This window comes from Microcaecilia unicolor, chromosome 11 (assembly GCF_901765095.1).
Source record: "Microcaecilia unicolor chromosome 11, aMicUni1.1, whole genome shotgun sequence".
Lineage (NCBI taxonomy): Eukaryota > Metazoa > Chordata > Amphibia > Gymnophiona > Siphonopidae > Microcaecilia > Microcaecilia unicolor.
Genome location: NC_044041.1, coordinates 208,091,360 through 208,114,281, shown reverse-complemented (window position 1 = coordinate 208,114,281; position 22,922 = coordinate 208,091,360). Strand labels below are relative to the sequence as shown.

Sequence of the window (22,922 nt, the reverse complement as noted above, 5' to 3'; positions counted from 1 at the left end):
ATTAAAACTTAGCATGGGTAATAACCTGATATATAGTACACAAATTATAAACCTTTAAATTTATAAAAGATCTCAATGAAGTGACCCAATTAGCTGACTACTGCCAGTGCTCAAGTAACATGCAGTTAACTACTTCTAGCTTCCCTGTTCTGGAAGTGAAAATTACTTGGTAACTTAGCATTATTTCCATCTGGTATAAGGGTAACTTTCAGCTCATTTACCTTTTTGGGTTTAGTTGGCGATGACTGTTTCTTTTTTGTCTCTTGATCACAAATATGCTTCTGATCTTTGGGCTTTTTACTGTAATCAGAACTCTTGGTACTGGTCTTCGATCCATTTCGCTTGTTGGTTCTTCCTTCCTTCTCAGAAACTGGAGCTGGGCTACGGACAAGTTTTTTCTTCTTCTTCTGAGGCTGGTCATAACTTAGGTAAGATTCAAAGGACATGGTGGGTTGTTCATACTCATCATCCAGCTCGACTTCTTCCAAGTTTGGTGAAAACAGCACAGATTTCTTTTGCTGCTCAGTTGTGTCAGAGATGTTAGATTTCCCTTCGTGCCGTTTGCTTTTCTCCACTTTCTGTCTGTCTTTATATGAAAAATCTATGTCTTTCTCTGAGCTCAGTTTTTCTTCAGTTGCACTTGTGAATTTCTTTGGATCCTTCTGTTTCTCTTTAATGATGGTACCTGAAAGTTCCTCTGTGCATGGCTGGGGCCTCTCTTTGCCTGAGCAGGTGAAAACAAGCCCACTCTCCCCATGCTTGGCTTTTTTAGCAGTCTGCCCTCCACTATCTATAGTCTGTAGCTTTTCCTGCCTGCTGACTGCTAAGGGCCCTTCTCGATGTTGTTCTTTCTTAGAGCTTTTATTATCTCCCTTGCTATCAGTGCGATGCTTTTCTTTGTGGGGGAATCTGTGCTCTTTGCTTTGACTTGATGTACCTTTCTCCAGGGTCCCAATTTGGCTCCTTTCCTGACTTCTATTTGCTTTCCTATGATATCGGCTTTCCTGTGCCTCCAGTCTATAATGTTCTCTGTTCACATGAGGGGGGCTACTGAGGGGTTGTGCTACTTGCCCCTGCTCATCATCAGAATATTCTGGATTTGAATAGTTATCCACGAGTGACTGGCACCAGCTCTCTTCCTCTCTGCCCTCACTGCTACTATAACCCGCTATTCTATCAGTGTCAGGACATTTTTTCTGCTTCTTTTCTCTATCACTTTGACCAGGATGTTGCTGGAATGATTTCTCTAAGTCATCCTGTACATCACTCTTGAATTTTGGAGAAGGAGCTCTGTGCCTTTTTCGGGAACTGGATTTATCATACTCTCGCTCCTCAGATGCAACATTATTTCTGCAAAGAAAAATATAAGCCAAAATTACTCTAAAGAAGGTGCTAACTTCAAGCACCTTGAGACCTTTTTATTTGGCAAAGCTTACACTCAACACCCGCCAAGCATCTCTAACTTCTGAACTGTCTCTGTCATGGCGTCATATTGATCACCACTCCTTTCTCTTTTTTCCCTTCCTTGTTTTTACCCTCTCTCTTTTACACTTCTAAGACATTGATTGTTTGTTCGCTGACTTGATGTATGTTTATATAGACTGTTGTAAGCCACTTTGGGCCTGCCCGTGGGAGGGAAATTGTGGGATATAAGTGCTATAAATAAAATAAAAGCCATACTGCACATAAAAAAGAGAGAGAGAAAAAAGGCAGCAACAAGAGCGAGTAGATGTCATGAAAAGTAAAACAGAGAACTGAACATTTTTCTTTGGGCAAGCAACTTCTTGAGTCCTGGAACTAACCAGCAAGTCTTAGAGAGGAACTGAAAAACAAAGTATTAACCAGCAGGGAGGAACTGAAAACCAAAGCATTAACCAGCAGAGTCTTAGGGACAGTGCCGTAGCGAGGGCGGCTGACACCCGGGACGGGTCGCCGCTGCGCACCCCCCCCTTGGGTGCAGCACAGTGCCCCCCCCCCTCGGCGCACATTCTCACCCCCCCCCCCCGGGAGCGAATTCTTACTTGAATTAGGAAGTGAGGGGCGGCCGAGAGGGCCAATCCACCCCCGAGTGCACGTCGCTGGGAGCTGCGTCGGCTCCGCTGGTTCCTTGCTCTCTCTGCCCCGGAATAGGAAGTAACCTGTTCCGGGGCAGAGGGAGCAGGGGAGCCGATACCCCCCCAGCGGCGTGCACCCGGGGCGGACCGCCCCACCGCCCCCCCCCCTCCTACGCCACTGCTTAGGGAAGAACTGGAAACCAAAGCATTAACCAGCAGAGTCTTAGAGAGGAACTGGAATCCAAAGCATTAACCAGCAGAGTCTTAGGGACAGTGCCTTAGTGAGGGTGGCTGACACCTGGGGTGGGTCGCCGCTGCGCACCCCCCCCTCCCCGGATGCAGCACGGCGCCCCCCTCCCTCGGTGCGCACCCTGCCCCCCCCACGAGTGCATTCTTACTTGAATTAGGAAGCGAGGGGCGGGCGAGAGGGCCGATCCGCCCCCGAGTGCACGTCGCTGGGAGCTGCGTCGGCTCCGCCGGTTCCTTGCTCTCTCTGCCCCGGAACAGGAAGTAACCTGGTCCGGGGCAGAGGGAGCAGGGGAGCCGATACCCCCCCACCCCAGCAGCGTTCACCCAGGGCAGACCGCCCCACCCTCCTACGCCACTGCTTAGGGAAGAACTGGAAACCAAAGCATTAACCAGCAGAGTCTTAGTGAGGAACTGGAAACCAAAGCATTAACCAGCAGTCTTATGGACAGTAACGTAGTGAGGGCGGCTGACACCCGGGGCAGGTCGCCGCTGCGCACCCCCCCCCCCCCCCCGGGTGCAGTACGGCGCCCCCCCCCTTGGCGCGCACCCTGCCCCCCCCTCACGAGTGCATTCTTACTTGAATTAGGAAGCGAGGGGCGGGCGAGAGGGCCGATCCGCCCCCGAGTGCACGTCGCCGGGAGCTGCGTCGGCTCCACTGGTTCCTTGATCTCTCTGCCCCGGAACAGGAAGTAACCTGTTCCGGGGCAGAGGGAGCAGGGAACTAGCGGAGCCGGTACCCCCCCCCCCCCAGCGGCGTGCACCCGGGGCGGACCGCCCCACCGCCCCCCCCCCCCCCCCCCTTCCTAAGCCACTGCTTAGGGAAGAACTGGAAACCAAAGCATTAACCAGCAGAGTCTTAGGAAGGAACTGGAAACCAAAGCATTAACCAGCAGAATCTTAGTGAGGAACTGAAGACCAAGAATTTGGAATCAAGCTTTCAGACAGATGGAAAAATAGATGCTACATCCTTGTGTCTAGAGCACTTCAAACATTTCACAATCGTGCTGCATAAAAGTTGTTTCCTCTTTCTGGGAGGAGAAAGAAATCTTTTAAATATTAGCTACAGCCTAACAAATGATGGAACAGTTAAAGAACATGTACTTAAATAACCATACACCATTTTATATCAAAGATTTAACACACAAAAAAAAAAACAGAAAAGTATCATCGCACAAAGCCAAAGAGAAGGAACGGCTCTAATGAGGCGGATTTCATTAATATTTAAATTAGCAGTATCAAGCAGATAACAATAATAAAATAAAATAAAAAAAAACAACAAGATAGAACATTATAACAACGCGATAACTATAGTATATAAAAAGAAAAAAACAGCTTAGTACAAGTGGAGATATATATTGATACAGTAGTGTAAATTAGGAGATATTATCATAGAAAAACCGATATTGCCCACTCATATTTTTATTATATATTAAATAGCAAATCATGGAATTCAATGAAATTAATCTAATAATAGAAAGTATGGCTAAAACCATATTTAAAAAGAGAAGTGTAATAAGGTGTTCCAAAACTGATAGTATTTCCATGGTTTTTGTTTCATGAGCCAGTTGAGCCCAAAAATAATGGATTTTTAATATACTAATCAGTTCAAGTCACACCTCACTTTATAGCCGTGCAAAAAGACTTAAGAAATATCACAAATAGAAAGGAAAACTTTCAGGTGCTTGGCAGCTTAATAGAAATCCAGAAGGTTCAAGTCCCAATCTTATCTTCTGCTTCTCCTTCTTAGGAGGAGGGAGCAGTACCTAGTAGCTGAATTCAGACTGTTAAGCTCCTAGCTATGGACTGCGATGGTCTCTACGAAGACGAGAGGATATAGAAGTAATGGAAAAAATTGTGAATAGCTGTAAATGCACACTCATGATGTAAAAGCCCAACAGAGTTGGAAGCCCAGAAGAGCAGGAATAAAATATTCTGGTAAGCATATAAATAAATAAATGGGAGGGAAGGACTCACCGGTCTACTTCCTGTGGAACCAGCTTCTTCCAACGGGCCACAAGGGTCTTAGCAAAATCTCCAACACACTCATGTTTTCTCAAGCTGTTCACAGTCTTTCCCACACCTGTTTCCTGTGGGAAGAAAGGAGAAACAACAATTAGTACTGGAGGCTTGCAAGGATATAAGTCATAGTTGGAGGGTATCAAAATTTTTGACTTCTGTTCCCTTACTATTAGGCTAAATACTAAAGGTTGAGATGAGCTGCTTAGCATTTCTAATTCACAATACAGCAACCACCAGCAATCTAGTAGTGGAATACAAACATATAAGCAGTCACATTGTATAAGACCCAAACACAACATGTAAAGATAAACTAGAGGCAGAAATGGCCAGCCAGTTGATACAGATGCCTATTTTCAAAGCACTACATGGTAACCTATGGAACGTTATAAGTCTAAGTGCTTTGAAAATGAGCCCCATAGTGTATCTAGATTTTCAGAACGCTTTTGACAACATCCCTCATGAGAGAGTCCCGAGGAAATTAAAAAGGCATGGGATAGGACACAATGTCCTCTTGTCAACTGGAAACTAGTTTAAAGATAGAAAACAGAGAATAGGACTAAAGGAAACATCTTGCTTCTTAATTTTCTTTCCTTTAGAGTACATAAGTACATAAGTAGTGCCATACTGGGAAAGACCAAAGGTCCATCTAGCCCAGCATCCTGTCACCGACAGTGGCCAATCCAGGTCAAGGGCACCTGGCACGCTCCCCAAACGTAAAAACATTCCAGACAAGTTATACCTAAAAATGCGGAATTTTTCCAAGTCCATTTAATAGCGGTCTATGGACTTGTCCTTTAGGAATCTATCTAACCCCTTTTTAAACTCCGTCAAGCTAACCGCCCGTACCACGTTCTCCGGCAATGAATTCCAGAGTCTAATTACACGTTGGGTGAAGAAAAATTTTCTCCGATTCGTTTTAAATTTACCACACTGTAGCTTCAACTCATGCCCTCTAGTCCTAGTATTTTTGGATAGCGTGAACAGTCGCTTCACATCCACCCGATCCATTCCACTCATTATTTTATACACTTCTATCATATCTCCCCTCAGCCGTCTCTTCTCCAAGCTGAAAAGCCCTAGCCTTCTCAGCCTCTCTTCATAGGAAAGTCGTCCCATCCCCACTATCATTTTCGTCGCCCTTCGCTGTACCTTTTCCAATTCTACTATATCTTTTTTGAGATACGGAGACCAGTACTGAACACAATACTCCAGGTGCGGTCGCACCATGGAGCGATACAACGGCATTATAACATCCGCACACCTGGACTCCATACCCTTCCTAATAACACCCAACATTCTATTCGCTTTCCTAGCCGCAGCAGCACACTGAGCTACGAGATCAGTCCAGAACTTGCAAGTGTTGTGCCCATTGGCTAGCACGTGGATAAAGAAAATAAATGAGTGTGTGCTCCGACCTACAAGGTCACTGTGCAGCTCCAGCAATTCAGTATTTGACTAATAAAGCAGTGGGAAGCTATGAAACATATGGACAAACACCAATATACCTTCATTTCTTGAAACCTTTAGAAACAAACTTCATTTCCCTAGAATTTTGTACAAGGAGAAAAAGACGAATGGAACTGTGAGGGAACAAGATATGCTACCAAAAGGACTCTGAATTAGGGCAGGAACCTGGACTGATGAACAAAAATAAATAGGTAAGCTCTAATTTCTCCTTCCTTAGCATCCTCATCAGATCCATCCAGAATGTCCAAGACAAACTACTCTGAGCTCCACCCAAAAAATTAGCCATGCGTCTCATGGACAAAGGGGGCAGTTATCCTGCAAGGATAAAGGCTGAAGAAATCATGTATTTAAGCCAATGTACAATGACTGTCCTTATAGGTCTTCAAAAAACATCAGGCTGCCTCTAAAGCAAACAATTTGTCAGTCCTCCAAAATTCATTAGTTTCTTCAAGATATGTCATCATGGCTCTCCAAACATCCAGTAACAAAAGAGAGGGTAACAGCACACAAATATAAACAAAAACACAAAAAGCAAACACTGGGCCTTCAGCAATCATCCAGACATCTCACAGAAGAGAATCGGCTCCAAAATCCTATGTAAGAAAGGGAGGATTTATTTATTTGTTGCATTTGTACCCCACATTTTCCCACCTACTTGCAAGCTGAATGTGGCTTACACAGTACCGTCAAAGGCGTTTGCCCAGTCGGTGGATAACAGAAAGGAAGGACAGTACAGATAGAAACTCCTGCTTTCGTGAAATGCAGAAACAGATCTCAGCAACATAAAGCCTGAAGTTGAGAAACCCAGTGGACAGAAATAATGTTTTCAACATGAAAACCCTAATTGTGGCCTTTTTAGGGGTCTCAGATGGGGCCCTTTGTCATGCTGTAAGAACCAGATTCAAACTCTGTTCTTGATACACAGACCTAACCAGGGGACAGAAAATTGACTTCTTTCAGGAAGGGGACCATATCCATATGAGAAGCCAAGGAGGAATTCTACAATCATCCTTGAAAAGTTCAAGTTTAATACAATTTACTATCCCGCCCAACAGTATGTACCATCTGAGTGGCGTACAATCTAAAAACGAGAGAGGGGAGGGGCAAGATTATCTTACTAGACAACACACAATAGGGAAAGGGAATAGAACTACAATCGATAACAGAATGGGGGGGGGGGGGGGAGGGACAAAAGGCTACCATACCAATGCTTCAAAACTCCAGAACTGATTCCTTCTATCTACCAGTGAGGAAAGAAAAAGTGATCTTGAGAATCGCCGGATGGAATAGGTTGGTATCAATAAGGATTAAGAAAACAAGCTACAGCTGTCACCTGCACGTTTAAGGAGCCCAACGCTCTTGGACAAATGCAAGAATATGAGTTAGAGACCTCATCTGAATATACCCCATGCCTCGGCCTTGACCTTTTAAGAGTCAGGCCATTACGACCAAAGGGGGATATATCTTCCAAGACTACTGGGCACTGAAGGGAAAGGGCAATGGGACCTTTCTGTGGTTTTTGCAACTACATTCAAAGTGGTTTACATAGTATATACAGGTACTTATTTGTACCTGGAGCAATAGAAGGTTAACTAACTTGTCCAGAGTCACAAGGAGCTGCAGTGGGAATTGAACCCAGTTCCCCGGGATCAAAGTCCGCTGCACTAACCACCAGGCTACTCCTCTGCTAGCAACAGTCCAAGTAGAATCTCAAATAGAAGCAACATTCCATGTAGAATCTCAAATAGAGACTACATTCAAAGTGGTTTGCATAGTATATTCAGGTACTTATTTGTACCTGGGGAAATGGAAGGTTAAGTAACTTGCCTAGAATCACAAGGAACTAAAATGGGAATTTGATCCAGGGGAATTGGGTTCAATTCCCACTGCAGCTCCTTGTGACTCTGGGCAGGATCAAAGTCTGCTGCACTAACCATACTGACTACTGACATAGTAGTTCCATGAACAATGTACTTGGAGGCACCACAGTCCTCTGGGCCAATCTGGTACTACCAGACTCAAATGAGAAGCCACCCTTCCAAGTACTTGGCTTATCATTGGCCATGCTGAAAACACATAGAGAAAGACAAACAGTGGTCACCGCTGAACTAAGGCATTGATTCCTTCCATCTCACATTCCCGGTGATGGCTGAAGAAACAATCCACCATTAGGTCGAGAACAGGATGGCCCCTGCATTCCACTATCAAAGTGAAGGCTCTTATTTATTTATTCATTCATTCCATTATTTAGTCCATCCTTCCGACAGCACCCAGAATGGGTTACAGAATTACATTCATAATATAACAGTACAACATATACCAACATAAAATTAAATTAAACAACGGTTCCATCCCCACAATTTCTATTTCAACTCATCAAATTGCTAGATTAACACCAGTAAGTTTTACCTGCTGCATTTTGAACACACTGGAGTCTTTTTTATCAGGTAACCCCCCAAACAATGCATTGCAATAATCAATGTGTAAAATTATATAAGCATAAAGAAACTGAGCAAATTCAGACTGTAAAATAAGTATGAATCTTGCATAATTGGCATATATAGTAAAATGAAGAAGAGACCAACTGAGAAATATGGTTATCAAAACTTAATCCAGCATCTAGAAAAACTCACAGACTACATACTTGGTCTTTCGCCACCATATTAGACCCTTCCCATGATAAAGATAACAGGTCTTTGTAAGCCACACTGAGCCTACAAATAGGTGGGAAAATGTGGGATACAAGTGCAATAAATAAATAAAATAACTGACAATTACCTCTACGAATCCATAACAATTCAGTTTTGGACACATATGCAATTTATTAAACATCATTCAATTTAGTCAGACAAATCTGCAATTTCTCCAAATGGCCCTCTCAGGCTGATCCCAATGAAATTAACTGAATACCATCAGCAAATGAGTAGATAGGGATTCCATATCTCAACACAATGTCAATAACTGGATATGCATAAAGATTAAAAAGCAATGGTGAAAATACAGCACCTTGTGGTACACCATATTTCAAAAATGTAGGTTTAGAAATTTCAGATTCAACCAATACACTCTTCAAGATAACTAACCAGTGGCGTAGGAAGGGGGGGGGGGGGGCGGTGGGGCGGTCCGCCCCGGGTGCACGCCGCTGGGGGGGGGGGGGGGGGTGTCGGCTCCGCTGGTTCCCTGCTCCCTCTGCCCCGGAACAGGTTACTTCCTGTTCCGGGGCAGAGAGAGCAAGGAACCAGCGGAGCCGACGCAGCTCCCAGCGCCATGCACTCGGGGGCGGATTGGCCCTCTCGCCCGCCCCTCGCTTCCTAATTCAAGTAAGGGTGCGCGCCGAGGGGGGGGCGCTGTGCTGCACCCGGGGGGGGGGGGGTGCGCAGCGGCGACCCGCCCCAGGTGTCAGCCGCCCTCGCTACGGCACTGTAACTAACACTCCCCAGGATCTATTCTAGGGAGTGTCTGCTGAGGAAAGCTGCCTGAAGATGTTGCTTCCTCCCTATCTGTGCCATGGAGAGGAAGGTTAGATGCTGTCCAGTGGAAAAGGAGATGAGCTTCCAAAGCCAGATGAACTCCTCATGCCTCCTTGCTTTTTGATATACGCTAACATTGTGGCACTGTCAGAGAAGACCCTGGTCGGTCTTCTTAGAAGAGAAGCAGCAAAGGCCAGTGGTGCCTTATGAACTGCTCTCAGCTTCAGGCGGTTGATAGACCAGGTCACTTTGGTAGGTGACCACTTCCATTGTGTCACTAAGTTCCTAGTAGTGGGTTCCCCAATCTGATGGGCTGGCATCTGTGGTGACCACCATCCAATTGGAGATCAGGAAGGGATTTCCCTTAGTGAGGTGCTAGACTGCTCCTACCATCACATGCTGAGATGCACTTGAGTGGTTCATCTCAATGTGCGTAATTCTGGGAAATCAGTGACCAGCAGCTGAGAAGACTGGCAGCGCCACATAGGCACTCTTGTCCAAGGGACCAACTCCAAGGTTGCTGTCATCAACCCAAGATTTTCATGTAGCTCCAGGCTGTCAGGTACAGTTACTGAAGCAGGAACCCAATCTGGGAACGAAGCTTCTGAATCCTATGTTCCAGGAGAAAGATTTTTCCTTTACGAGTACAGAAAATAACCTCTAACTATTCCAGCCTCTAAGAATGTTCCAGCTTGCTCTTGTTGAAGTTGATTATCCAAGGCCAGAGATTAGAGAAGCTGCACTACTCTCGAAGTCGCCTGCTCAGTATCCTACCAAGGACAAGGCTCGGATCAACAAGTCATCCATCCTGAAATGGGAGACCTGCGGGAAGCGATTGACATTTTTGAGGTTCAGAATCAGCTGGAAGGAACATTCTTTCTTGGGAACCCCATCATTGTTTGGCATGAGTGGCATTGGAAGGATGGGTTACTTGACATCCTCCTCGTCTGTCCCTCCCAAAAGGAAGTGCGTCTCACTCAATTTCAGCTCCTTTGAAAATAGCTCGGCCAGGCCTATATATTCTAGCTTCAAGAACCAGAGGACTTTAGCTTTTCTTTGGAAGTCTCCAAGGATAAGCCTCTCAAGTCCTTAACCAATTTTTCTAGATCCTCGCCAAACAACAACTTACCCATAAAGGAAGGTTTAGGCAGTTCAGATTTAGAAACTGCATCAGCCAACTAATTCCTCAACTAACAGGGGATGCACAGAAATGGAAAACTGTCGTGCAACAGGAAAACTCCAAGTCATACAGAGTGTCATACAAATAGGCCAACCCCACTTCCAGCTGGAGTCTAAGACCTCCTGTCTTCTGACCAGACTCATTCTACAGCTGAATCTACTGAAAGCAAGCTCTAGCCACATAATAATCAAAGCCTGAAGTCCCAATGCTACAACATCAAAAACAATTAAGGACCACCTCTACCTTATAGTCCTGGAGATCTTTAAGAGCCACACCATCCTCCACTGGGTAATCTTTTTATGACTGCAATCACCAAGGCATCTACCATAGCCTGCCTAAACTTCTCCTCTTCCTCCAGCACTGTGTAGGATAAAGTCTACTCCCAGCCCAATACCTGAGGTCTCCCATTTAGTAGACATGAGGGCCTAAGAAGCTTACAGGAGTCATCCATTCAAGGTTTCCTGAGCTATAGGAGAAAATATGCAACACCTCCAGCTACTGAGGAATCGGTGCCAGGTGCTCCTCCTTGTGGGTTGCTTGCCCTAGGCTGTGACCTGAACTAACTACACTTCTTTGCTGCTTCTTAGGGGGAAATAAGAGAAAGAATCAAACACTGGAAGTCTCCTCAGAACACAGCCTGCCATTGTCCCTCAAGTAATGCTGTAACCTGAAACTTCTGACTACCACGATCAGCAACTTAGCCACAGCACACTGGACCAAAACAGCACACAGCCATAACAATTCTCCCAGGCTGCACCAAAACAAGCTGTGGCCATAGAGGCCTTTCCCCAACTGTAATGCTCACCTCTACTTACTGTGCACTCAGTCCCAGCATGCTGCTCCTGGGAAGATAATCCGGAGCTCCCTCTAGCCAGCTGCTTCAAGTCCTCTTCAGCCTTTCAATTTTTAACTTACAGTATTATTATTAAGCAATGCCTTAAGCAGCTCTGCTTTAACAAAGTAAACACTTTTTTGTTTTCAAGGAACCAGGGACCATCTCAAACCTGACTTTCCTAGGCTAAGAGGAAGGGAGGGCACTTAACTTCTTCAGTTATCCCATCAGGTGTGTTGAGGTCTGCCCAGAGACCAGGCTTCCTCTTGAGCAACAGGAACCACCATGCCAATCCAGAAGTACTCTAGATGGGATGTCATTACCATCTGCTGGAAGAAAAGCATGCTGGAGAGCGGTGTGCTGTGTGTGTGTGGGGGGGGGGGGGGGGGGCACACTGCTCTACAGTCAATGTCTCCATATGCTGACTGGTGAAGAAAACCCATCAGTTCTGAACTGGTCAGGTCTAATAGGACAAAAAGGAAGTAAACATTAGAAATATTGTCAAAGGAGCAAGAGAAAGTGGACCACCACAGCAGAAAGAGAGTGACAGCATGAACCTCAGGCAGAAAGCCAATTTAGTGATGGGTAGAGAATTCTGTTCTGAAAAAAAGTAACATAGAGGTGTATTTTCAAAGCACTTAGGCTTACAAAGTTCCATAGGTTACTATGGAACTTTGTAAGGCTAAGTGCTTTGAAAATGAGCCTCATAGTAACATAGTAGATGATGGCAGAAAAAGACCTGCACAGTCCATCCAGTCTGCCCAACAAGATAACTCATATGTGCTACTTTTTGTGTATACCCTACTTTGATTTGTACCTGTGCTCTTCAGGGCACAGACTGTATAAGTCTGCCCAGCACTATCCCTGCCTCCCAACCACCGGCTCTGGCACAGACCGTATAAGTCTGCCCAGCACTATCCCCACCTCCCAACCACCAGTCCCACCTCCCGATCTCAACTAAGCTCCTGAGGATCCACTCCTTCTGCACAGGATTCCTTTATGCTTATCCCACGCATGTTTGAATTCCGTTACCGTTTTCATTTCCACCACCTCCCGTGGGAGGGCATTACAAGCATCCACTACTCTCTCTGTGAAAAAATACTTCCTGACATTTTTTCTTGAGTCTGCCCCCCTTCAATCTCATTTCATGTCCTCTCGTTCTACCGCCTTCGCATCTCTGGAAAAGGTTCGTTTGCGGATTAATACATTTCAAATATTTGAACGTCTGTATCATATCACCCGTTTCTCCTTTCCTCCAAAAGAGATGATATTGCCAAAGGCTATAATAAACATTGCATATTCACAAACTGTAAAAGTAAAATAGCAAAAAATTACATTTCTGAACATATCTTACCACAAGGATTTCAACTGTGACTGGCAACTCTGCTAATCTCTTCAGACTCTTCATCAGCTGCCGAAAAATACAGAACAAAGTTTAAACTGGTGACGAAAAATCACACATTTATTTATTTATTGCATTTGTATCCCACATTTTCCCACCTATTTGCAGGCTCAATTGGCTTACAGAGTATGGTTATGACATAATCATTTTGTGATAACAGGTACAATTCTTAATGTTTGAAGATTAGGTAAGGGAGGATAGACATAATCAATTCATGATAACAGGTACAATTATTAAAGTTTGAAGATTAGGTAGGGGAAGATATAGCTACTGGTTCAGGAAATAATCCCACAGGAAGACTCTGCAATGTATATCACACACAATTTTTATTTAGCAGAAGCAAATAACTCAGCAACTGCATCCCTACAATACTGAAATGTATGTGGGCTTCTGAAACCCCAACGGCTGCCAAACTAACCAGAAGACAACACAAAGCATCTCAATGTGACAATCACTACACCCTCAATATATTTAAAATATATTTATGGACTTCATGTTCTTAACATACACTGACCCATTATGGCATTAACATTTAGAAAAGCAAAGGCCAGTGGCCTTTGCTTTTCTAAAGGTTAATGCCATAATGGGTCAGTGTATGTTAAGAACAGGAAGTCCATAAATATATTTTAAATATATTGTCATCACTTTGTTATGAGCACTTTTATATTAAGGGTACAATCCCAGGTCCCTCAACATACTGTCTAATCAGTCCTACTCAAGATAAAAAAAATTCACATTACACTGTTAATTCAAGTGATTGTTAAAAAGAAAAAACAACACACACACACAAAACCACGAGGTTTGTTAAAATACATTTTCGGCAGACAATCAGGGGAAATGCAGGCACACTAGTTGGTGACATCTAATGGAGCCACCATGCCAGAGCTCTAGGTAAAATTCAAATGTAGTGATGTAGGCATGAGCAGGGACTCCCATGTGAAAAGAGCCCACTGGCAGACTACGGTCAGTTTACCTCACAAAACCAGCCAATAAAAACAAAATCCACCATCTACTGCACAGACATCAAACCTTCACCCTCTACAGCAGACCTTCTTCCTCTGTCACAGGGCTTCACACACTAGCCAGAAACCTGCCTCTCTGCCCTCCAGCTTGGGCCCAGCTCCAGCCGCAGGTGAGGCATGCAAAACTCCAGGTTCCTTCCCCATGAACCAAACAGCGTCAGGCCCAGAAAAATTGGCCAGACCCAGCTCAGTACAACACACCAGTGCCAACTGGTGCTCTTTGGAGCCTTCTCCTGTGCCCCAACAAAAGAAGTTCTCGCCCTCCCAGTCCACCCATTGCTCCAAAACCTCCAACTTTCCATCTAGTAACTGTCAAGAGTGGCAGCTGCCAGACATCTTGAACTAACAAATAAGGTCCAACCTGCCCAGGCCACTCTCACCATCAGTAGCCCCATCAATCCATGGTCTTGGAGGCAGCTCAGAAGCAGGCCAAATCTGCTAAACCTCAATTACCCTGCAGGAAAAGACCACGGGCTAGACTCCACTGGCAAATGGGCTTACCAGAGTTCTATGCACACACTGCGAATTGCAGTTCACAAGTTGCAGATCCTGCACTACCAACCACGTTCTTCTTCTGCAACTAGAAGATGCCCTCAAAGACAAGATTCAAGTGGCCAACCTCCAGAAGTCTACTTATCACCTCATCTGTTCCACCTACGATGTTTACGATTCTGCACTACGGACTGTAATAGTGGCTATCAGCGACCGTCGTATGGCCTGGCTCAGGGCCTCAGACCTCTGTAATGACTTCCACAAATCATTTAGCTGATATCCCTTACCTTGGCAACAGCCTGTTTGGAAACAGGGTCAAGGGTGCTGACTCATAAGTCAAGGAAGACAGTTCCACAATTCGAGAACTTTCCTTTCACCCATAGCATCAACCCCCCTCAATTCAAGCAAACCACCCAAGTCCTCTAAACAAATTGGAGCAAATATTTTATCATTTAACACACATTTAAGCTCTGGAATTCATTGCTAGAGGATGTGCTAGTGTAATAGCTGTATTTAAAAAAAGATTTGGAGGGGGGGCGCTAGAGAGTGGTTAAAGAATGACAGCATGATTAAGGAGCTCCTCACCTCCCTGGCTTAATAACATGATTTAACCTTCTTTTTCTACAAGGTATATATTTGCTTAATAACACTTCATTAATGGCTACTAGCAAACAATTGAAGAGTGAGTCGACTCTTACAATGGGTTCCAGCTCTAAACGATCAAAACCAGATCTTTCATCGCCGGAGAAAGTTACAAGAGACAAGCCTGACGTCGTTGCTACTTTTGCTTTAATAACGGAGCAACTTACATCGATAACCGGAATGCTCTCTGAGAATTCTTCAGATGTAACATTTATCAAGGCAGAGGTGGCTTGCATCAATGTGCGTCTTGATTTGTTTGAAGGAAGAACGGATCAATTAGAACAACGTCTTAGCTGCATGGAAGATCAGGCCCTAGTATTTGAACATGCTACTAAAATGGTGCAGGATATGCAACTAGCCATGGACGACGCAGGGAATAGACAGCGTCGGAACAATATCCGTCTGCTAGGTCTTCCAGAGCATTCAGAGGGGGAAAATCCCATTAAATTTCTTGAGGGATTTATCCCAAAACTATTGAAGATCTCTTTTCAGCATTCTTTTGAAATAGAAAGAGCACAAAGAATTCCATCTGGTAATTTTTCTGGCAGGAAAACACCACACCCTATAATGAAAATCCTTTGTTTTCCTCAAGTCTCCGAAATTCTGCAACTTGCTAAGAGGCAACAGAACATTAAGTGGAATGGTAATCACCTTCAATTTTTACCGGACTTCCCCAAAAATACAGTGTGGATCTTCGAAGGACATTTCTAAATCTTCGTCCTCGTCTGAGGGCTTTGAATGCCCAATTTGGTCTTTTAAGCCCTGCTCAAATGAAAGTGACGCATCTTGAAATCACAAAACGTTTTACTGATCCTGTTATTTTGGAAAAATATATTACTGAACACGAAGGGGCCCGTATGCAAACAACTATGTGACTCATGTAAAGACGTTTTGTAATCTTTTTCATGAGATGGTATATGCGTGTATATTATATATACCATGAGCTGTAAGTAGTCATGCACTTATATTTGAAGGTTAATAGCAGCTAATATTTCTCTTTTAGGGAGGGGGATGAGTTTTTTCTTTTTCATCTCCATTCACACTCTCACCTCCGGGAGACTCAGACTGTTATGGTATACTCTTTTATTGTTATTTTTACATTTTTATGCCATGACTGTTCTGTTTTTATTTTTTTGTGTGTTGACGTTAATGTAATATCCTATACAATGCAACAGTGTTTGACGTCATGTGGGTGCCTTAGTGCAAACATATATCCTCTATCTTACTATAATGACGCATATCTCTCTGTCCCTCACCTACCCGACTCTTCCTGTCTCTCACCTATCCACCCCCATCCTGTTAGACTGTCACTGAAATGCTTTGATGTTTCACTTATATATACTGTCATCTACCAACATTTGCTTATTTCCGATCTGACAAAGAAGGGCAACCTTCGAAAGCTAATCAAGAAATGTATTAAGTTATGCCCAATAAAAAAGGTATCATCTTATTTTCTTTTCCATGTTTTATTTTGTTTTACTTCTATTGATTACCTTTAAAAGTGGACTAACACAGCTACCACACCTCTTTACTATAATGAGTAATCATATGAAGTGTGTCTCTCTTAATGTCAAAGGTATACTGAATCCCATAAAAAGGAAAAAAAAATCTTGTCCTATTTACAATCTTCGTCTGCATCAGTTGCTTTTTTTTTTTTTACAAGAGACACATTTATCTGCTGTAGAATCTGTAAAATTGAAATCTAAATGGTTTACTTCTTGTTTTTTCTCTCCTAAAAGGAAGAATGGTATTGCTATTTTATTGGCTAGAGACTTGCACTTTTCTCTAACTAACCATCACACAGACTCAGAAGGCAGATGGATTATTTTGGTGTTGAATATGGATTAAGGGTTTTCTTTCATATAGATCATACCGGGTGAAATCAAATTCAATCATATCTTCATGGAAAGCAGTTTGCGGAGTCCCCCAAGGTTCGCCACTCTCACCAACACTCTTCAACACAATGATGATTCCATTGGCTAATTCCCTATCCAACCTAGGTTTAAATCAGTTTATTTATGCGGATGATGTCACAATCTATATACCTTTCAGACAGGACGACTGAAATCATAAATCTAATTAGGTTAGGCTTGAGTACAATGGACATATGGGCTAATTCATTCCAACTGAAACTGAACACTGAGGAGACTCACTGCCTCATCCTGTAATGGCATTCTATATTGAAGGATATTGCATTATATAGGACTTTTTATGACAGTTAGGACTGTGTTTCTTTTATTTGTATATATTTTTTTGAAAACGTAATAAATACATTTGAACTTAAAAAAAAGATTTGGAGAAATTCCTGGGAAAAAACATCTATAAACTACTGCTTGTTCATGGGGTAATTAATATGGATTCTTGCTAGATTTGGTATCCTGCCAGGTACTCATGAATTGGACTGGCCGCTGTTGGAAACAGGATAATAGGCTAGTTGGACCTTTGGTCTCACTCAATATGGAAGTTCTTAACCAGTAAAATACATAAAAGGTACTACACAGTGAAATGTATTAGAAAACGCAGAACATTCTATCGGTCATCACCAAGAAACATCTTGCTTGTTAGTGTGAACTAGAAGAATTTTCCTCAGGGGTACATTCAATTACAGTACCTTTTTAGCACAAGAGCTAAATTAATCTAAAATCTATGTGGGCGTGAGCTTATTTACTTGTATATGCCTCAGTATATGTTAACAGGGTTCATAGGAGCCAGCTCTGTGAATGCTGTGGGTGCTTAAGCACCCCCAATATTGAGAAAATTCCTTGCATATGTCCAGGGAGGGGTTATTTCCACTGGGCTTAGCACCTCCAATAATTCTGAAAAGTTGGCTCCCATGACAGGGTTAGTGCAAGAGAAGCTCAGTACATGTATGTGAGTAGGAATGGTAAGCCTGTCATGACGTTTGTGTATCTGTCTGATCGTGTCTATAAGCGTCTATTAGTATGCGCATATAAATGTGGAACTGCAGAATTTGTACTGATGTCTTTTACTAAATTATAAAAACAGATTGTGAATGAATTTTGTTGATCACATAAGTCCTGTGATATTAACCTGTCGAGCACCACAACTCCGCATTAGGAGTTAAGGAGAGCAAGTATGAGCCAGACTGTCGTGTCTCCACTTTTCTCTCCTTCAGGTTCTCTTTGGTTTCATTTTACCCGGACTGTCCAGCAGCCACTAAGATTACTATATTCCTGAATTTCTGAACCGAGATGCTTTTTTTATGCCCAGTGCCCTCTACACAGCACGAGTAGCTTTCATGTCGTCTGCTTTTTACCTTTTTCGGTTCGGAATTAGCCGAGAGTCGCGACTGCAGCCTCCCTACAACTTCCAGCACTGATTCCGCCATCTTTACCACTGGCATTTCATAACCGGAAGTGGCTTCGGATACCAATCAAACACGCAACGAGTCGCTTGCTTGCTGGCAAATTCGGAAAGGGAACCGGAAATGACGTCTACTTATTTTGACACAATCATTGCACAGCAAGGAAGGTTGGATAAGCCTCCTTGTTGCGGAGCAAGAGAACAGGGGACGGCATGACGTCACAGATGACTCCCCGCGCAGCCGCCATCTTCATTCACCCAAAAGAAACCAAACAAACCTTTCAGCTGGTGCATGCACGTTCTCGTTGTTTATTATTGGCAGCATTTTCATTTGATTTCACTTATAATCGCGAACATGCCGGCTTCTGCAGTATCCTCTTAAGATTTCGAATAAAATGCTATCTGGGAGGCACATTCAATGTACTTTAGGTATATAAGCTTCCTGAATAGTATTGAAGGGAAAAATCAGTTCTAATGTAGTTTTATTAAAGAATTGTTTTGTTCACTTTAATTCCCATTTGTGTAGCTGGAGGCTAGATGGCAGGGACATCGCTGGTGTCCACTTCTTCTGAGTACTCAGACACCCTCCTTCAAGGTATGGCAAGGTTTATGCAAAGGATTTCCTATTTGCCTCTAGGAATAGTGTATAGACAGGTATTGGATGGACAGTGATATTTACAAAACAAGCAGTTCAATCATTGCATGTTTTAATGTTAACTATTTTCTATAGTCTTTATAACCTTGCTAGCTGAAACATAGTCTGTTGGGAAAGCACAGCTGCTTCTTTAAAATGTCCATGTAACTGTCCCTTGAAAGAGAAGCCACCATTTTGTCCAAGATGTGCCTCAATTTTCACAGGATGCCCAGTTGGCCCATTTCTGTATCGCTACTTGATGTTTGCTGTACATAAAATGCTTTTGAAGACAGTCTGGTCAGCAAAGCTTGCAATCTATTCAGGACAAATAAGGGGATTCAGGATTTATTGTGGTAATGATTAAAACAAACAGAAATGACTTGTGTACCCCTCCTGCCAGGCCTAGCTCCCTCCCTAAAAATATTAACCACTTATTTGTATATTGCTACTCGATGTACACAGGGCTGTACATAAAACACTTTTGAGATAGTCCTGGCTTAACAGAGCTTGCAATCTGTTCAAGACAGACAGGACAAACAAGGGGTTGGGGATTTCTTGGGAGAAATTTTATTTATTTATTTGTTACATTTGTATCCCACATTTTCCCACCTATTTGCAGGCTCAATGTGGCTTACATAGGGGCGTTGGCCCAGTCCAGTAAAGAACAAATACAAAGTGGTGTGTATTAGGATAAGGTTCATGTGACACATTTGGGAATCGTAGGATAAGGTTCATGTTTTACAGATACATTTGGGAATAGTAGAGAGTTAGAGTTATGTCCATCTCCCCACCCCCCAATTAAAAATTTTTTTTTTAATGTTTCTACTGGGCCACCTGCCCCCTATACCTGAAAAGGCAAGAGTGATACTCACTTGCTGTGGCCCCCGGTGCAGTACACATAAGGGAAAAAGTCTGGTGGAAGCTAGTCATGGGAGAAGAGCTACTTCACAGCCATGGGAAATTTTTCTTTTTCAAATTGGGGAGGGGGGAAGATTGGAACCCATGCAGACTGCTAGCACCTTTTTTTCCTATTAAAATGCTTCCCTGCCATAGTCCCCCCCCCCCCCCCCCCCCGCAACAACCCCACATACCTGGGCCAGTGGGGGTCTCCCAATCCCGCCAGAAGCCTTCCTGTAGAGATATTCAGTGCCCTGCTTTCCTGCCCTGGTGTGCATTCGCGGTTTTAGTGAAATTGAGCATGAGCATGAGCACGAAGGAGGGGAAAGCAGGGTAGGCAGCATGGTGGTGAATATTGTCACAGCTTCTCCTGGTGGGGCTTGGGGATAGCTGCTAGCCAACTCAGCAGACATTGGGGAGGTAAATCCAAATTGCAGAGCCCCCCCCGGTACGCTGTAAAGCTTTTGAGTGCAGAACCTAACCTGAAGATATGTCTCCAAAACTGATATTAACAGAACATCAAACATAAGAACTACCCTAATGGCAGCTTCCTCCCTGGCCTGCACCTGTAATCTGTGGTGCTTAGCAAAGGATGATAAGGAGAATACAGTGGCTACCTTACAAATATTTTCTGGAGAACGGTTCTCTCTGAACCAAAGGAAGTCTGCATCTTCATTAAATGAATCACAGGGCCTCGTTAACTTAACAAATAGATTGAGATTGGCTGAGTGAAAGGCAGATAGAAGGATAATATGGCAGCTGACTGTCCCTTATTAACAAGAGGAAAAGTATACTAGTCTTCCTGCACAACTTAGTTTTCCTTGAAATAAATGTTTCCTTTGCTATCCTACTTTTGAGGTCTGTCTGCTGCCGCCAGAGATGTTGGTTAAGTATGTCATAAAAATTACAATCCTGTCTCCTTCTGCTAGCAGGGTGACATTAACCCATCTGGGCTAAAGTAGGATAAGGAAGAAATATTTTTAGCTTACAGAACAAATCTGAATAATATGCTGAAATACATTTTCTTCAAAAGGATGAATGCTGGCAAAATCCACCATGCAGATGCTGAATTTAAGCATTATTGAAACAACAGGAACTAGTGTGTCATTTGGAGGAACTGTTTATAGGGACTACTCTACTACTATTTAGCATTTCTATAGCACTACAAGGCGTACGCAGCACTGCACAAACATAGAAGAAAGCCAGTCCCTGCCTAGCAGATGTTATTCGTGCAGAGAGATGTTTTCAAGTAGCAAGGGGCCACCAAAACAGACATCATGTAATGAGAACCAGGTGCTCAACATTCAGCGTTTCTATTTATAAGTACAATTTTTTTTAAACATCACATTGAAACCTGGGAACATTTAACATTTTTTCCCCCATAGGTACATCAAAAAAAATGGTAGGTGGGAGCTTGCTCCTTTTGTTTTTCTAGTAGTATATTATAAAAATACTTATTAGAACTACTATTTTAAAAAGATATGCATTAAATAATGAGGGAAGCGCTTCCTTCATACAGAAGGAAGAACATGTCAACACTTTCCAGTTCTGCTGTATATATTTATTTCTTCTTCAGGCCAAGCCTCATCTCTGGCCATCTTCAAATCTAGGCTAAAAACCCACCTCTTCGATGTTGCTTTCAACTCCTAAACCTTAAACTGTCCCCTATCCCTTATCTGTCCTGTCTTTCATAATTAGTTTGTAAGCTCCATTGAGCAGGGATTGTCTCTCTATGTTCAAGTGTGAAGCGCTGCGCACGTCCGGTAGCGCTATAGAAATAAGTAGTAGTAGTAGTGTTAGAAAATGTGTGATTTTATTATGCAGGCAAAACAATATACTGCCACAATACAGCAGCATTCCATTAGCCACCAAGTTTATACAAAGTTAATTATGGTCAGTGGAAAATATCAATAATGAAAGTGATGGAATATTACTACCATTACATACTGTAAGCATTTGCTTTACATGTTGATGATTTTAATTCATTTATCCTGACCTTACATATACATTGTATTGCTATTGCTTGTTAACCGAAAGGTGAAATCTATGGGTGATTAAACAAGTTGGCATAAATTATATTGTATATGACATCAGCTATTTTTGGTGGAAACAGTTTTTGAAGGGAGGGCACTTAGAAGGGTTCTTAAGGTATGTTCTTTGCAAAAATGTATATTGTGGCATGGTGGATAGCCCACTGGTTTTTATTATTCTGTAGCAAGCTTATCTACCAACATGTGTTATGACTAAAGATGATTTAAAGAAACAAACTAAAGTTTTGGATGTACACTATAGGAAAGTATATTTATTGCATTTGTATCCCACATTTTCAGACATATCCATCTACTCATGCCCATGAAGTTACTGAATTCTATTATTGTTTCATTGTATTTCCAAAGGTAAGCTATATAGAACCGTAGATTGCTTGGGATAATGCAGGATATAAGTGTCTAATTTACAAAAAAAAAAAAATCTTTTAGCCTCTACCTTTCACCACACTACCAATCCAACTGGATGGTGATGGCACAAGGCAAGCAAGTTTGGTTCAGGGAAGACTTAACTCAACATATCCTGTTCCTTAGTTGGGCTCCACTATTACCATATTGAAAATGTGAACAGACCCTGCCTTGGTGGTTATGTTCCATTTATGCTAAAACAACTTACTTTTTTTTAAAGGATTATTAAACCTTTAGATACAGCACTAGGAAAACCAACACACTTATTTATGCAATCACAACTGCTCCTGTACAGCCCCTAAGTCAACCTTTTAGGGTGGCTAGTATTTACCATCTAGCAGAGTTTTTAACAGTATAAACCATCAGAAGGTCAAAATGTAAGAAAACCAATAGACTATAATAGGAGATTAGAGCCGCATTTGCTTTTTGTTTCAATAAATGAGAAATCTATATGAAACATTTATTATTTTGACTTATAAACCTACTAAAGCATGCTCATAATAGAAAAACAGAAAGGGATTAATCTAAGATGTAAACTTCTACAAAACAGATGAAGTGCCACCATAAACCACTGAGATCAAGCATATGCATTGGATAGTCCAACACAGGGACTAGCACAGGTGCACAAAGTGTTTACACCAATGCCAGTACTATGCTATGTATAAAGAAAACCTGGCTGTAAACTTGAGGGATGTTCAACCCACTGCTTCAAATATTACATTTGCACAAGATGCACAAGTCTCATGCATGTGCAATTGTGGGTATCCTGAAAACCTGCCCCTTTA

At 42.8% G+C, this 22,922-nt stretch overlaps 2 protein-coding genes across 2 annotated transcripts in view; one reads left to right on the top strand and one right to left on the bottom strand.

Moving 5' to 3' along the window:
• Positions 1–18,217, bottom strand: part of ELOA (elongin A) — a gene marked incomplete at its 5' end in the record, with an annotated part of 55,410 nt that extends 37,193 nt beyond the window's left edge. The window contains 4 exons of the mRNA XM_030217939.1: positions 222–1,350; positions 4,278–4,390; positions 12,626–12,682; positions 18,107–18,217. Coding sequence (XP_030073799.1) covers positions 222–1,350; positions 4,278–4,390; positions 12,626–12,682; positions 18,107–18,217 — 1,410 coding nt within the window. The remainder of the gene's footprint in view (positions 1–221; positions 1,351–4,277; positions 4,391–12,625; positions 12,683–18,106) is intronic.
• Positions 18,218–18,417: 200 nt separating this feature from the next.
• The window catches only part of PPT1 (palmitoyl-protein thioesterase 1), a 63,463-nt gene continuing 58,958 nt past the window's right edge, over positions 18,418–22,922 (top strand). Inside the window, exons 1-2 of the mRNA XM_030217961.1 lie at positions 18,418–18,582; positions 18,680–18,748. Of these exons, the coding sequence (XP_030073821.1) occupies positions 18,691–18,748 (58 nt within the window). The 5' untranslated portion in view covers positions 18,418–18,582; positions 18,680–18,690. The remainder of the gene's footprint in view (positions 18,583–18,679; positions 18,749–22,922) is intronic.